We start from the raw sequence: 17,835 nt of genomic DNA, 5'->3' as shown, positions 1-17,835 counted from the left end.
TGTGATAGTCGGGATCTAGACCTTTATCCTATCTTTCTAGAAACTTTTGCAGTATTCGACTGTTTATCGACATTTGTTGTTATTTACACCTAACCAAGGTCCCTAGAAACGTAAGAAACAGTTGGGAAACGCTGAACGAAATCCGGTACTCGATTTGCCGAGCAGTCGTATTGCTCCGGAGGCCGAAACGGAAACGCTCCGTTAGGATCGCGCGGGGATTCCAGAGTGTAATGGACTTTCGATGGCAGGAAAGCGAAATGCTGGCAGTGTTCGAGACCGATGAAAGGAAACGGATTACCGATTTGTCGACAGTTAGAGGCATAATCGAACCCGGAGACGCCGCGGCGTTCCGTAACGACTGTTCGGGTGCGCGCGCGTATCCGAAGATGCGCTGGGTTCCGGGAAAGGAAGATGGCGGACGCGTCGCTTGAGGATTTCAACTTGCTTGGAAGGATCCCTCGCGACGGAGGATCGCCGCTGGGATCACCCGGGGATAAACGCATCAAGAACGCCATGAAGATCTAATAATGAGTGGTTTACCGCTTCTGTAATGAATGCGAGTAAGATTAATGAGCGTTGCGTACGCCGGTCTTGTTAGGTAAGCAGTATAACACTGTACGGCCGTCGTAAGACGTTTATTGTTCGTGCTGCATAGCTTTCCGCCTGTTTCGGACCAGTGCCTCTCGTTCCTGCGCACGAACGCGGGAATAAGGAATTACTTTCGGTAAACACTCGAGCGACAGATCTCTATCTAAAATTGAATTGCATTAACGACAGCCGTAAAATAGAGGCGCGTAAAAGTATGTTAATTATCTCGATCTATCGCGTCGAACGAAGGAGTCGCGAATTATCTTCTCTAATAAAGAACCGTCTCGTTTCCATCGAATCGAGAACTGTCCTTCCATAAAACCAGCGTGTGATTTTACGATTCCATAAACATCTCGACGCAACACCTATCTCGCCCGACCTTATTAGCGTCCGATTCGGCGTTCCGCCGGGAACAGCGGTCTAAATGTTTTATATTAATTGCGCGTGTTGTCGCTGAACGCGGCCACCTAGCCGCGATCGAATTAACGAGTGAAATACTCGGCAGCGCCGAACGTTCCGCTTCGACGGTCGTTTTTTAACCAGCCGGCAATGGCAACGCGGCCGCGCAGGGCGCGTCCGCCTAGGCTCCGGCGAGCGGAAGCATTTAATTAACCGAAGAAGGAGTTTATTACTGTATTTACGCCCTCGGACGAGACATCTTCATGGGGCGCAGCTGTCGATTACAGCTCGGAGTCCTGTTGAAACGCACCTGGCTGGACCGAAAGAGCACCGCGAGCCGATCGTCTGCGCTTCGAACAGTCGGAGGCTTGCACCCGAAGCGACGCATCACTCTGGTTGCGTGCCATTTGTTATTACGTGTGTCATCCGGGCCGGACCGCGGGCAAAAACAGGGCGGCGATCTCTCAACCGATCATCAGCGCGATGAAAGGGGTTTCATTATTCATCGATTCGAGCCAAGGACACCGGACGGCGAAACGCGCCGGCTAACGATCGCCGATTCAACGCTGGGAACTTTGTTTCTCGCGGGAACGCCGCTAACAAACTGTAAATACCATTCGCAAGGACGTCGCTCGCGAACAACGACGCTCGTCGTTTTCCTTGTACAACGAGGAAGCTAATTAACGCGGAATCAAGTTTGAATAATATACGATGTAAGGAAACGGGGGCAATTAATGTATAAAACATTAACGTATGTTTACGTTGATTACAATGTAGATAATTATAAAGGTTCTAGGAATAATATTTGAAATTTAAATTCTGTCCCGAACGGTGTGCTGTTAATGATCTGCGAAGGTTCGAAGTTTCAGTTCGGTAGTCGAACGACTCTATATCGAAGTTTTCGAACTATCGACGACAAACGAACGCGATAATGAAATTTCCTATAAATGGATGAATCTATTGTATGCTAGGGTAAGTGGTCCGTTAGAATTTATAAGAAATCGTTAAACGGTGATTTACGTTAGCTCGGACGAGCACAATGGCGCGAGTATCAAATTCAATGTAACGTATCGTCGCTAGACTGGCATTTTTAATTGCCCGATGGCTATACCCGAGATTTAAATTATTGAAACTACGCCCTTGGTCCCGCGCTGCGTGCAGGTTAGAACCGTCGAACGCATCGTCGCGATAATTCATTGTTAATTTAACGAACCGCTAGGCCCCGTACCGATAACGATCGGTCGTGGCCGAGGCAAAACCGAGATAATGGACGAGCAATGCGCTATAATATCGGAATATCGGAATTAACGACCGATTCATGGGAGTGTTAGCCGGCGATAATCGATTTGCCGTTTTACGGCCGCCAGTCGTAAACCTGTGTCACTGGCACCGTGGAAAGGTGCACCTCTGCCGGTGACTTTCGGTGCATTCGACATACGTCTCGATGCATTCTCCGTGGTTTCCTTCATTTCGAACTGTCAGCCTCGATTTTTATCTCGCGGACGGAAACCTTCGATTCCCGGGTTCACCGGAAACGTTTGCGCAAATACGTTTTTGCATAGATACGTTCGGAGGGGCCAACGTCAAGTGCAAATATTCTGACTGCACTCGATGCAGAGAATTGTCCGGAATTGTACGAAACATTTGTAGATTTCTTAACATCAATGAACTACACGATAAGTCAATCTTCGATGAGAATTCGTCGGTTCGCGATTGACAATGGCCGTAACACTTTCGGTTAATTTTTCTTATTGGATTAACCCTTAGCAGTCCTATGTCCAGTCGGACTCGACATTCGATTTTATGGCAACGTCCACTGATTTTTACAATTTTTTCTATATTCATTTGTATCACAATTTTACTATTTCAAGGTAACATTTCAATGATTCCCAAATATTATTGAATAAATAAATAGAGCGTCATATTAAGCTGCAATCGAATGAACTAACGTCGGCGTGAACCTCAAAGTGAGAAACCAAGAACACAGGGTTAACCCTTTGCACTCGAGAATATTTTTCGCAAGAAATATTTCTTAGTTTCTGATGAAATATCAATGGTATCTTTTACAATTTATATAAAGAAATACTTTGCGATGCATGTGTTGGTAGATTATAAAATAATTTAATATTGAATTTCAAATTTTATCATTTCGTTGGGTCAAATCAAACGGCGACTGGAAGGCGCCTCTCGAGTGCAAAGGGTTAAAACAGGATACACGGGAACAAGTGAAAAATTCAAGATTTACAAACATCGGAACGAGCAGATATCGGCTTAGAACGTCAGCAGGAAGAACGCTATCGATATTATTGAAAAATTATCTAACTTTGTATTCTGTTTACTGTTACATAACCGGAATATTCCGCAACCGATGCGATTGTTCACCGTTTTCCTCATGGGATAATACACAGGCCAGACGCGACGTTTCGAAACGAGAGCTCGCGGAATCTCGCGTCTGTCGGCGGTGTAATAAAAACAGTTACAGTTTCGGGAATTCCGAGGATCTCGCCGGCATGTTTACGCTCCCCAACGACGCGTCTTCAGCGACGTTTGCGCAACTCTTATCTCGCGGCTAATATTTATCTCGAATGAGAAAATCTTCGTCGATTATCTTATCGGATACGACCTTTTGTACTCTCCCTTTGAAACCAAGAAAACCTGACACTACTGTAGTATCTAGAATATTTATTGTAAGATGAATGGTTCGTTGTGCGTGCGTAAGGGCGACCAGGTCGTATTGCGACGGAGCGGCGCCGGGATGTTTGGAAAATAATGTGACTGCGTTTAGAAAATCTCGAGTGGCTGAAAGAATGCGAGGAGTGTCTGGAACCGAGCGACTGGACCGTGAGAAAAGCGTGTACGCGACTGCGTGAATTTTGACTATGGACGAAAGATGCGAGCGAGAAGGGTGCAAGGGTGAGAAAGACAGAGCGAATGGGGGTGTGTTGAAAGCGAGTGGGAATGCGAGAAGGACATTTTGGTGAGAGCGAAAAACATTTTTCGTGATAGAGAGTCGTGTGTTGGCCTTCGTGGTATTAAGTTGTATTTTTACGTGTCGTCCATATTGTTTCCTAATTCTCTTTTTACTGAAGATCCACCTTTTCGATATCTATGATAACAGTAGCCTCGCTATAAACTTGGGGCTCGTCCGGGATAACTATACTACCTCTATCGTTCCGAGAAAGGAAAAAATGGGAAGGAATTGCAAATGAACGAGGAAAAGAATGCACGGATAATGTTTTAGGTTACGGTTTCTCAGTGACGCTTTCGTCACCGAGGTTATCAAGATGCTCGCCGTATGCTACACACCAGGGTTTTTCCGACTTCGACGCGGACAGCTCAATTGGACGTGACTCACGGCTGCAATGGGCTCGCTCGCGGCTGGTTTTCGCATGATTGACATTAGTCGTGATAGTCCCGCGCGACTGATATATATATTGGTAGGCGTGCGCATCTAGTGTTTCATTCGGACCAGTGACATTGGAACCGGCTGCTGTACTTTGTCGCTGAATCTAGCGAAACGGTTTTATCGAGTTCACAAAGGTAGAGAGAAAAGTGTTGAAACATTGTCGATCGCTGGTTTTAATGGCTGATATTGTGCGAATCGATGTATTTGAGTGTGTAAATAGATATATTGATGAGTGATGAATGTGCAATAGATGACGCGACTGTGTGTGAGCGCGTTTTGAATGAATGTCCAAAGCATTGGGATAGTCTAAATTGATTTTCTCTATATGTTAATAATGTTCGTTTTTTTATGAATCTAGAATGTTCCAAATATATGTAAAGTTAATGAGAGTATAAATAGTGTGTGCGTTGGTTGATTTAGTTAGTTTATTGTGAGTTGTCAAGAAATAATTATACTGCTTCTAATAAAATTCTGTTTATCGGTATCAATTATAAATTTCTTATTATATTCTTCAAGACATAAATCAAAGTAAATTTATTCGAATGAATGTTACTTTTTGATATTTTCTTTGTAATAACACATTATTTGTGATCTCAGTAGATAAGTACTCTTATTAATTCTTTTGCATACACACTCAATCACTTTCGCATTTTTGGTAAATATCCACAAAAGTTTAGCATTAAAACGGTTAAAATTGCTGGTTGAAGTGCCAAATTAACCCTTTGAACTCTGTTCTCCAATATTGCACCAGGAATATTAGATATTTTAATGAATCTACAGAAACTACCCTACAATTATTAAATCATCCAAATTTTGCACTAAGAAGGAAAATAAAGGATCTAAGGAATGTTATATCATTTTTCATTTACGCTAGGGATACCATAAAAATTAGTTGCTGATAGATTACAAAACCATCTGGAGTGCTAAAAGTTAAGAGTGATTCAATCATCTATTCCCGAATGAAAGGACCTTCTCCACTGAAACGTTTCTTCTCTAATTCGTGAAACTAAAACGTCTTTCCTTAATAAATCGTTGCAGCCGCGAGATCCTGTGAAAATGAAGTTGCTGTCGGCGCTAGCTGTCCTGCTGATGTCGGTGTGTCTCGGCAGTTCGAGCGAGACACCTGTAATCCGTACGCAGTGCGGCCCCGTGCAGGGCGAAGTGAAAACCACTGCATGGAACTCGGTCCCGTACTGGTCGTTCCAGAGTATACCTTATGGGAAACCGCCGGTCGGAAACCTTAGATTCAGGGTAAAGTTCGAGTTCGTATAATCTTTCCGAAAAAGGAGACACGGAGTTCGCCAGCGGCGAGTTCCGATTTTTTCGGAGAACCATGTGTTCTTCGTAAGAATCCTGCCCGTAACAATTGATCCATGAAGAAAGCAATAAACCTAGGACATTCGACGTAGTATAATTAAATCGACGTTTTTAACGAGACCGTGTATTTAAAGTCGAGACGCCGAGCTACGGACTGTTACAATAATACTCCAATGAATTATGGAATACCAATAATGCTAATGACCGTACGATAATAAACACAGATAATAGCCGTTAGGAATATCGCCGCGTCTAAGTACCTTTCTTCCGAAAACAGGCTGGCAGCACTTAACAGAAAATAGTCGAACGCCAGTAAATAGAATTGACGCTAAGTTCATTTGAATTGGAAATCCCCGGTGAACACAGTAGCCGGGGGATTGACACCGTCTGATCCCTGTAATTAATTGTCCATTGTCAGTGCAGCCGCCAATGCCAGCGGAGCCATGGACGGGAACGCTGAAGGCTAATAAGGAGCCTAATGCCTGTCCCCAGTTGGATATCTTCTCGCAACAATACATCGGGAACGAAGACTGTCTGTACATCAACGTTTTCACTCCTGTGGCAAGTACTGTTACACCCGTAATACTAATTAATATTAATATCGTATTGCGATGATTAATGCCCGCGCGGATGCAATGGTAATTTTAGCCGAGAAACGGCAGACATTATCCGCGTCGGACGCGCGCACGTGAGAAAAAGTGTTCCGACGGCTTTTACGTAACCCGGGAGCCAATGAACTCGCGCTGCAACGACGAATTCTTGCTTTGTTCGGTTTATTGTCGGTTGGAATACATTCAAGTGTAAATGAGAGGGAATTCGTAGGGGTACGCGTTTGCTGTATCTTATATGAAAATATCGATTTGATTATTCAATAGCCGACGGCTAGGAAACATGCACATAAGAAAGCAGTCATGGCGTGGATATACGGTGGCTCGTTTGCTGGTGGAAGTACCAATACGTCTATATACGGACCAGATTTGTTGATCGAGCAGGACGTCGTGGTGGTCACCTTCAATTATCGTCTTGGTGCTCTTGGTAACCATTGAAATTGATAATTATAAACCTTGTCAGATAGATTAGCATCTATTGCTCGAAATAAGCTTCAACGTTGATTTATATATTATATTTTTAATCTTCAATGCGATAGACAAGTCTGATGAGGTAATGCCTTTCCCAAAAATCACATTTTCAAACCTTGTCAGATTAGCATCTATTGTTCGAAATAAGTTTCAACGTCGATTTATATATTATTTTTAATCTACAATGTGATAGTCTGATGAGATAATACCTTTCCCAAAAATCACATTTTCAAACCTTGTCAGATAGATGAGCATCGATTGCTCAAAAGAAGTTTCAACGTCAGTTTATATATTATGTTTCAAATCTTCAAAGCTTCAACGTTGATTTATATATTATATTTAATCTTCAATGAGATAGCCAAGTCTGATGAGATAACACCTCCCCCAAAAATCACAGTTTTCCAATAATTTACCGTTGTAACCGTTTCTGTGTTAGGATTCCTGGCACTGGGCCTAGAAGGGGCGCCAGGAAACGGTGGGTTGAAGGACCAAGCTTTAGCTCTGAAATGGATACAGCAGAATATTGCTGCATTCGGTGGAGATCCACGTCGAGTGACGATTTTCGGCGAGAGTTCTGGCAGCGCATCGGTTCACTACCACGTACTGTCACCACATTCGGCAGGTATGATAGCAGCCACCAAAATTAATCCATACATCGGAGATTTCTAATTTACACAATTCAGTGATAGAGATTCGATTAACACTAGAACTACCGTACCAGTCAAAATTGACTGGTTTTGATCTTTTTGTTTAGCATTTATTGATATCTTCGAAGTACTGAATATTAGAAATGATTTTGAAAATAAATAGCTTCATTTCAGTACTATAAAGAATGTCTGAAGAAACTGAAAATAATCTATTGTTACAATTTTCATAGGAATTGCATGTTAATCGTATTAAATGCTCGGTAGTTCTAGTGTTAAACGCGAGTACGAGTTTAATATTTGTCTGATTCGCCCGCTTCATTAGGTTTGTTCGCGCGAGCCATTGCTATGAGCGGTACGCCATTGTCCCCATGGGCGTACCACACGCCGGAGCAATCGTTGAACAAAGCAAAACAGCTGACCAAGTTCCTTGGCAGCGATGCAACCACTAATTCCGAGATCCTGAATTTCCTGCTGAATGTTCCTCCCAAGGATCTCGTCAATGGAACCGAACAAATGGACGGAGTTACGCAAATGGTACCAGTTGACAATTTATATTATCAGTAAACTAAAAGCATTAACCCTTTGCTCTCGAGAATATTTTTCTCAACAAATATTCACTATTTTCTGATAAGGTGTCAATGATACTTCTTACAACTGACGTAAAGAAATACCTTGTATAAATTAAGTGACAAAACTATTTTATTTCGATGTTCCATGTGTTGATACACCATATAAAATTTAATATTGAATCTGAAATTTTATAATTTTAAGGCGCCTCTCGAGCGCAAATGGTTAAGTTCCGCAGACAAACATTCACTTGATCTCCATCGAAGAATAGAAAATTCTTGCAAGAATGTCATTAAATTTCTCAAACAATTTTTGAAAATTCCAGCTTACCCTGCCGTTCAGGCCAACTTTGGACAGCGTCGATAAGAACCCGTTCCTCACTCAGTGTCCTATATCGATATACAAGTATGGATCCTTCAGCAAGGTTCCCATAATGCTAGGTAAAACTAAGGAGGAAGCACTTGGCTTCACGAGAGGTGAGTAGTTTCACAGATCACCTTTCTATTTCGAAATTTCACGAGAAATGTCGTTCATAAATCACACCGTGTCTCATCTTCGCACGCTACAGATGGATTCACCGGCGTGAACGACACGTGGACTAATTTCGATCGATTGATAGACATCGACGAAGAAGTGTTCAATCGTTTCGTGAAGGACAAAGTCACCGACTACGGTGTGGTGAGTATCCTTTGTGTCTCGTTGGCTATTCTTATTCAAAATTTCCTTTATCTCTTTTAACGCCAGAACTACTAGATGAATCAAATCACCAATTTCTTGATGTTTTCTTTTGCGATTACTGAAAAGGTACGAACTTCTCTTTGAGGAAGTACCAAAGAAACTGATTTAATAATAATAATAATAATAATAAGCTGGAATTTAAACCAATTCAAACCTTAATGAATTCACGTTTGTAAAGAAATTCTCCGAAGTCAGTTTAAAGCCTCGGCATTTCTAGAAGCCTAAGTCGCGAACAAATGATATAATTAATGGAATCGCAAGAGATCAGCACGTAGTTTCCTATTTTTCTATTGTTCGAGTAATTGTTATATAATTTAGCTTCATCTGTTGAGGGTTTTGTAGATTTCAAAGAATCTTCGTCCGCGAAGGGTTAAGAGTGGTTTATTCATGGTTGCAGTTCGTGACTGATTACTACTACACGGCGCCCACCGATTTAACTCGCAAGTTCCTAACCAAGTACAACAACGAGCCGGTTTATTCCTACGAGCACACCTTCGATTCTCCGTACGCGTTGCACAGACAACTTGGACAAGCTTTGAACGGTACGGTGGTCCACGAGAGAAACTTTTCAACCGGCGTACGCCGATTTTGGTGGAACTTGTGTGGAACATAGTGCAATTATGCGAATACATATTGCAATACTTTAATCTTGAAGCTACAATTTTCGAGATCTATATAAACAGTTTTCTAGGAACAATAGAATACAGTAGAATAAACCGAAATTAATTTAGACTTCTTTTATATACTCCGTAGTTTCAGAACTCTTTCAATCCTCAACTTTGAGGAAAAATACACGTGAAATACTTGCTTGAGAATCATGTTTCACAGAAGTTCCATCAAAATCGGCGTGTGTCGGTTGAGAAGATTTCCTTGTCGGTTATAATACAATCGAACGATATTTAGAGGAAGAATTCCACATGTTCTACAGGAACTTCTCACTTCGATGACGTCCAGTACGTGTTCTACATGAAAGTCTTCCGCGAGCCTGAGGACCCCAACGATCCCGTCAACCGATTCAGGAAAATGGTGTCCGCGATGTGGGCGAACTTCGCGAAATACGGGTGAGTTTGAATGCCTTCTCTATAATTCCAGAACAAGAATTCCTTTACGTTTGCAAAAGGTAAAAGATACAGATCGAATGCATGAGTCACAAATAGGAATAAGAAGTTTTCTTTCCGTTGACTCCGTCAGAAATCCCACTCCGAGACGCAATAACCCATCGAACGCGATTTGGGAGCCGTCCGGCTGCCGCGGACTGCAGTTCAACATCAATAGCCAATGCAGAATGCAAGAAGCCGACGTGAGCCCAACAGCAGTGGAATACGAGAAGTATATACTCAATAGACTGCCAACCAAGAGCGCTTGTCATCCAACGAAAGCACCCGAACCTAATCTGGACGATTTCTTTCCTACTGCGAACCCATCTCAGACCACTTTACATTAATATATGATGTACAACAAAACTATGAATAAAATCGTATCACAACAGATTTTCTCTTTCGGAAACAGTGTTACAAAGGATCGTCAACAAATTATAGTAACACGTAAAGTAATCAGCAGAAGAAGAGTAGTTAGTAACGAAGAAATAAGAAATTTTCTAAGACACGCGATTTTAACCTTTTGATGATTTCATACAGTAAAACTATAAAATTTGATATTTAATAATATATTTCCTATGATGCATCAGGTTGAGAAATATTGAAATAAAATAGCTTTGATTTCTCGTCGACTTAGTTTCACAAAGTATCGATTTTATCTCATCAGAAAATGTTCAAATATTTCGAGTGAAAAACTTCCGAGTGCAAAGGGTTAAAGGAAACAATGCGTTTTGACAGAAATTCTTGTTCCCTCTGATTCACGTATTTATTGTTAGTTTACAGCGGGTGGAAACTTTAAGTAAACATTTGGTTACAAATAATTTGTTGTCGATTCCTCCAGAAGAGAACGATAGATTAATTGCAGGCTGATAACCATCGGTAACTACAGATTTGAATAATTCTCACCGAACTCCTTGGATTTTAATAATCACCGTAAACATTGACCCACTTCAATAAAGACATTGTCCATCCAGCTTTAATTGTCCCGGTGTCCTCTGACTCTAATTGGCCAACCGAGCATTTCAGAGGCATTCCCCGTTGTTCGCGCGAAACGAGTCGCAACGTTAACAACCGCCCATTAACGAGCTCTTTCCTTCAAATTCCCATTGGCGAGCACGCAAGAAAACCGAGAATGCTGCTCCGCTGACCCCGTACCCGAAAATAAACCCGCGATAACAGCCCGGGAGACGTGTAAATACTTTCTCCGAGTCGGTCCGCTCGGTAATTAAGGATATCGGACAATATATTAGCGAGTCATCCGTTACGTAATTGCTTAATCATCTCGCGCGACGCGCCGCGCAGTGCCGTCCGTGGACGAAACCCGAAAATTCGATGCGAATGCGTTGCTAAGTGGTATACTTAGCTATACATAATGATTTTCATTTGAAAAATAAACATTTCGTACGAACTAATCCCGTGATTAGTAAGTGATACAAGGAAATGATTCGAAGAGTTGTAATAGAGCTAAGCATATGGTGGTTACATTTTGTGTACATTATGTGGATATAATGAAGTGTTTTCAGTGACAATTGATATTGCGCGTTTCGATTCTAATGTTGTGTAAATAGAGAAACGGGATTTTCGTACGAAATGTTTATTTTTCAAATGAAAATCATTTTGTATAGTAGGAACAATTTAGCAACGCATTCGCATCGAATTTTCAGATTTCGTCCACAAAACGGTTTAACCCTTTGCGGAGGAATGTCGGCATTCCGGCGAGAAATTTTCATATTTCGAAGACTAAGTCACAAAGAAATGATCTACTTACTCGAATAGCAAGCGATCGGCAAGCAGTTTCCTTTTGTTCTATCAATTATACAATTGATATATAATTCAGCCTCATCTGTCGAAGGTTTGGTACATTTCAAAGAACCTTCGTCCGCAAAGGGTTAAGCGCAACGTGCCGCGTGACCGATTTCTTCTTCCGCGGCGGGAATCCGGTGGCGAGTCGGCATTGTGCAACGCGCGATTTCGCGCGTTCGACGAGCGCCGCGCGGTACGTAGGGCCCCCGATTTCTTTCCCCCGCTCGGTCGGGATCGAGAGCCATCCCGATTATGCAAAAACAATTATCCTCGCGCGCGTATAAGGAGCGCGGTTATTAAGCCGGTTAAACGGCGCGGTGCGCGCGCGTCGCTTGCGAAACCGACGTAGAACATCGCGGGTTCTCTCCTCTCCTTTCCGCGGCGCGTTGCGCCAGCTCACGGCCGCCGCTTCTCGTCCGCTCGCGATCTTTTTCTCGACCGGTTTCCCTTGTATCGGGGAAATGGGTCTGACAGCCGTGACGTGCGTCTCGTTTAGACTGATCTGTATACAATTGGGATTGCGGGAGATGTGTAGTTTAGTTGAGAGTAATCGCGAATGATTAACCCTTTGCACTCGGTAGATGACTCTCAGTCACCACGTGATCCGACGCAGCGAACTTTCAAATTTTCAGTTCAATATTAAACCTTGTGTAATGGGATACATAAAACGTCGAAGTAAAATAGTTCTGTCTCTTAATTTATAGAAGATAATCAATTGTGTTAGTTGCGAAAGATGTCGTTAATATTTAGTCAGAATGTAATGAATATCTTTAATGAAAAATATTGTCGAGTGCAAAGGGTTAATAAACTGTTAACATCGTAATTATCAGACGGATCAAAGTGACCGGTTTCATGATTCTTATTTCGCTTTTAACAATAGAATTACTAAAGAGGTGAAATTGATGCATTCCGAAAATCTTCTGTTCCAATTATTAACACCATAACAGGTGTCTCTCTGAGAAACAGAAAGTAATCTGTTGTTACAATTTTTATAGAGATTACATATCAATCGTATTAACCCTTTGCACTCGAGAAGCGCCTTTCAGTCGCCATTTGATTCGAACCATGGAAATGATAAAATTTAGAACTCAATATTAAATTTTTATATAATGTAAAAATAGTTCCATTACTTAATTTATGCAAGGTATTCATGTTAGTTGCAAACCTATCACTGACACGTCATCAGAAAATAATGAATATTTCTTGATAAAAATGTTCTCGAGTGCAAAGGGTTGAATGCTCGGTAGTTCCAGCGTTAACTGGTTAAACGTCAAGCCGAAAGTACGGAGCGTCAGTCGCGTGGAACACGATGTTCAAGCGACGAATGGTAAGGAAAATCTTGGAGAGGTCAGGTTCCAGCCATCCCGCCGACGGAACCGACGGAACGTATCGAATATACGAGCGAGGGGGTTGATGATCGATCGGCGATACGCCGCGATATCGTAAGGAACTCTGCGGCGCTCGCGGATACTTCCGGTAAGTCACGCGAAAATCGAAGATCCTGCTACGCGTGAGAACAGAGGGCGCCGCGGCGATGCATCACGGTCCGCCATTACAATATTTCAGTGGGGCCGTTTTCATTGTTCAAACGCCGCGCGCATAAAAGCCGCGGGGGGCGCTCATAAGCGCCGACCGGCAGCATGAATTACGACCGGTTTGCATACCGATGCAACCGCGTTGGCTCGCTTTCCACCGTGTTGCGAGCGTATCGATCCCGCGCGAAAACCGTGCCCAATTATGCCGCCGCGATCCATTCTTGCCGTATCGACGGACCGGCTGCAACGATTCCATTCATCTCGATTCGTGAAAGAGCATCCCCCTTTCGATTCGATTCAAATCGACCGGGAATAGAAACCGCGTTAGAATAAATTCTCGCGCGTGGAACTGAGCTACGCGATTCATTGAAACGTTCTGTGACGGATCGATTAAATCGTCCGCTCGTCTGATCGGCGCGTGGGAGGCTGTGATTATAGATTCGGTTCATTGCCGATGAAGTAAGCTACAGGTATTTCAGATGTGACATTATTATGTCTGTTCTCGAACAGAGAATTGAATTAGATGAAGTTTCACTGAGACGAGTTCTATGGTAAATTCAACAGTTCAACAATTGAACGATTTAATTTGAAGATTTATAATGAAGGAGGTTACATTTTTGTTAAATCAAATGCACGGCTTTGTAATGGAAACAGAATGTTGGTCGATGGTCTTTGTTCTGTTTAATATCAGCCAGTTTCGAATAATAAGCAGCATAAGTACACGAGACAAATTCAAATAACACGGAATTGCAGCTCCCGCGCGGCCTCCGTGTAACTTAGCACGCAACGGAAGGAGGATCGCAGCTGATCCCTGAACGGAACACCCGAAACGGCTGGTTTCCGAGAAAACCGGTTCACTTAAATCACCGGGAGGCGAGAACCGCCGGTGGCGCGTGCAAATAAACCAATTACCGTCTCCAACCTCCGACGGACGTATGAGTTCAACGGTGCAATTACGGCGGCGCGTTATCAATGGGAAAACGATCGACTCGGTAAAGCTGCGGAGTTGTTTCCGACCGCTATGAAAATCGACGAAAAGAACTATCGCCAATTAATCAACTCATTACAGCCGCATTATCTTCCCTGCGTACGGCGAATGGAGAATTCTTATGTTTCATTTTATGCGAAGATCATTAACTAAATTAGTCGACTCCGCAAACAGATGAAATAGAGAAAAATGACGTGCTGCTATACATTCCTTTTGAAAATTCTCGATACTCGGTTTCTAGAATTCTATTATTAATCCTCTTGGCACCCATAAGCCGATATTTCGGCTTTGCTTGCTATACAGATTATATAATTAACCCTTTGCAGTCGAGAGATTCTTTGAAATATACAAAACATTCAGCACACGAAGCTAAATTATATACCAATTGCTTAAATAATAGAAAAACCAGAAAGTACGTGCTGATCTCTTGCTGTTTGAATGAAACATTTACCAAATAATGTTTATAAAATTCAATCTGCGTCAAATTGACGCGTTCCGTAAATAAACCTAGTGATAATTACGTTACATCGAATCAGACGCTAACTCAGAGTCACAGTGAACCTAACCAGGACCTAACCAAATAATGTTTATAAAATTCAATCTGCGTCAAATTGACGCGTTCCATAAACCTAGTGTTAACGAACGTTATAATAGTCGAATGAAGATAATTTTATGAAGCCAATTTTCATCTGTATTGTATGATATATATTGTGTCTATCAAGAAATAAATATTCTGGAAAGAATAAATGAGGCTACCATGAACCTAGTGTTAAAAGATTTTGAGTATTTCCAATGAAAAACTTCTGGAGCGCAAAGGGTTAAAATTCCCAGGAGCGTGGTACGATCCGGCGAAGGGAAAGGCTGGTTTCGAAGCAGCCGCGACGCGGAAATTGAATCGAGTGACCCGGAGGAACCGCGCGCGGGACACCGGGTGCCGTTGAAAAACCCGAGGCCGGTAAATTACGGGCTCCGCCGATGAAATCGCGAAGTTCTGCTCGCGTGCGCGCCGAAGATCCATCCAGCGTCGGGTTTTCTAACGGACGCCACAATGAAAGCGAGCGAGCGAGCGATTTTCGCGCGGAAACCCGCCTGGCGAGGGAGCCGCGGAAAGGTCGGCGACGCGCGATTAACCTCTTCCCATTTAAGTGCAAATACTGCCGGGCTCCGCGATAAATTCGACGCGGGAGAAATCCAGCTGCTCGCGTGCTGGGGGCCCGAGCTCGTGGTTCCGTCGTCTCCGACGGAAGCGCGGGAAAAATCCGCGGAAAGATAAACTGCCCGAGACGTGTTTTCTCTTCCCGAAGTGACAATCTTATTTTCCGCGGAAAAGCCGGCTGGCGACGGGGCGAATGAAAAATCGGCGCGTAATTGTTTCTACTATCGAGAGAGACACCGAGCGAACGGGGCGAAACCGGAAAAATCGGTAATAGATTGATGTTGCCCGCGAGACGGTTTTACGTCGGACGGAGTTTCAAAAGGGAAATTTACGGTCGAATTCGACGATAATTTGTTGCCCGTAGAAAGTACAACGGGAGTGTAGAAAATAATAGTGAAAATGGTGTTCTCCTAGGCGGGGTTCTCCCGGCGACGTTAAATATTTATTAAACAATCACTGTCAGGAATTTTCACGCGCGGCAGTATATCACCCGTAGAAAGCGCGCTCGCTGGCTGACCCGGGGATGCGCCGTTCGCGTAGCTCATCTTTACCTTAAATCACTTAACGATCAATAAATGTTGAACGGAATCAAGAAGAATATAAAATCACGATCGATCACGTCGACCGTAATTCTTCGTGGAATAATGATTTCCGAGTGTGGAACAAACACGTAACGAAATCCGGCGTTGCGGCCGCATTGCCAGCCGCGAATCGTTGGGTGTACGCGCCGCGCTCCGCAATTTTCAGCGGCCTACACACGCTCGAGCGAAGGGAACCAGCTTTCTACTCATAATTTTCATACGAACTATAAAACGATGGGCCCGAAAGTCGGCGGACGTGTCCGCGACGTGCGGCGGGGCGGCGTGCGCGCGTCCTGGGACGACGGTCCCGCGGCGGCCGGTCGTTATCGGCGCACTTATCGGTGCCGTTTCACCGGTCCGATTCGCGAAGAGCCGCGCGGCAACGATTGGTCGCCTAACGATCGGCTCCATTCGTTGTACCATTCAATTTTCCGCGGGGAAAAGAAGGGCGGGAGAACGGCCGAGGAGTTCCCACGCGACCATTCCTCGTCCACGAGGCTCGATCGCGGCCTCTCACGCTTCCCCCGCGAATAGTGAAAGATCGATCGATGATCTGCGCTGCTTCGAATCGGTTATGAACCTTCGGCGGTCTTTCAACGCTTTTGTTTGCCTTCTTAAGATTTGATTTTAGTTCTGCAGATTGGCTCTAATTGGAGATCGATGAAAGAATTTCGTTTTATAGTGGCGACAGTTATTTTGATAGATTGATGATCTTTAACCCCGTACAATGACGAGTGAGCCTCGCGACGAAGATTTCTAGACTAATTTAACAAGAATCAGGTTCATTACACACGGATCAAAGCAAAACTATTTTGCTGTTATCAATGTATTCAAATGAAATTTCCATTTGAAGTAGAATGGAAAATTTTGTTGTATTTCTTACAAATTGTCGATAGGAAAATATTACAGGAGCTTAGTAACGAAAGTATATAGTATGCCAAGGGGTTGAAAAGGACCTTAATTATATGAAACTAAGGTAATTCTTTTGGTTCTTCAATTACTTCAGCTTTATAGATCTTTTAACTAGAACTACCGAGCATTTAATACGATTAATATGCAATTCCCATAAAAATTGTAACAATTATTCTCAGTTTCTTCAGACGTTCACTATATTACTCAAATGAAACTATTTTCAAAATCATTTCGAATATTCAATGCTTCGAAGATATCAATAATTGCTAAACAAATCGAAACCAGTCATTTCGACTAGTACGTACTTCCAGTGTCAATCTCTCCACAACAATCCCAGACCTCGATTCTAATAAGCGCAAAGTTCACAGCACATCAACCCGACTATTCGAATCTCCAAAAGCCACATCCCCGATTCCGTCGAGCCGCGTCGCCTCGACGAAAGGGGCGACCGAACGGCGAGCAAAAGAAAAGCACAAAGGGAAGAGGGATGGAGAGGCAGAAGGCAATTCGTGGCATAATTGATTCCTCCGAGGCGGTCGCGTTCCAGCTCCCTCGATACTTCTTCCGCCGCTAACTAGGAGATTTATGGCGGCTGGGTCCCAGGCGAAACGACTCCGGAAAAATCAGCCTCGCGTCCCCTCCTCTCCCCGCGCCGATGCGCCGGGACCCCCGGCGCAATGATTTACGAGTGAATCGGCGACGAGTATCGATTACCCCTGGCGACGTCCCTCTCTTCCGTGGAAGAGGACCCAACGGACACGACGCGGCTCGCGTCCGTCCGACCGACCGTCCGTCCGTCCACTTTCGCCTTTCCCGGCATGCAAATCGGCCGTATCCCGGGGAACGCCGCGCGCGGGACGACGGGCATCGGCTGTATTACGGTTTTCTAAATGCGGCCGGCTCGTAATCCTGGATTTAAGTATCGCGTAATGATACTTAAAAGTATTTTTCCAGCGGCGACGGGTTCCCACAGGGAACACCTACAATTACGGGCTATTACCCGCCGGGTAACGGAGGAGTGA

The 17,835-nt window shown here is 43.7% G+C and overlaps 2 protein-coding genes across 5 annotated transcripts in view; one reads left to right on the top strand and one right to left on the bottom strand.

Moving 5' to 3' along the window:
* The window catches only part of LOC116425178 (uncharacterized), a 439,005-nt gene that overhangs the window by 202,272 nt on the left and 218,898 nt on the right, over window positions 1–17,835 (bottom strand). The window lies entirely within an intron of this gene.
* Window positions 4,343–10,223, top strand: LOC116425180 (cholinesterase-like). Its single transcript, XM_031972540.2, has 11 exons — window positions 4,343–4,527; window positions 5,432–5,644; window positions 6,134–6,271; window positions 6,586–6,745; window positions 7,226–7,411; window positions 7,759–7,970; window positions 8,329–8,479; window positions 8,572–8,681; window positions 9,139–9,283; window positions 9,670–9,802; window positions 9,933–10,223. The coding sequence occupies exons 2-11, from the start codon at window positions 5,450–5,452 to the stop codon at window positions 10,183–10,185; spliced, it is 1,683 nt and encodes a 560-aa protein (XP_031828400.1). The 5' UTR covers window positions 4,343–4,527; window positions 5,432–5,449; the 3' UTR covers window positions 10,186–10,223.

Source organism: Nomia melanderi, chromosome 7 (assembly GCF_051020985.1).
Source record: "Nomia melanderi isolate GNS246 chromosome 7, iyNomMela1, whole genome shotgun sequence".
In the NCBI taxonomy this organism is placed as follows: Eukaryota; Metazoa; Arthropoda; class Insecta; order Hymenoptera; family Halictidae; genus Nomia; species Nomia melanderi.
Note: the sequence above shows the minus strand (reverse complement) of the source record. Positions and strands in the feature narration are given on the sequence as shown.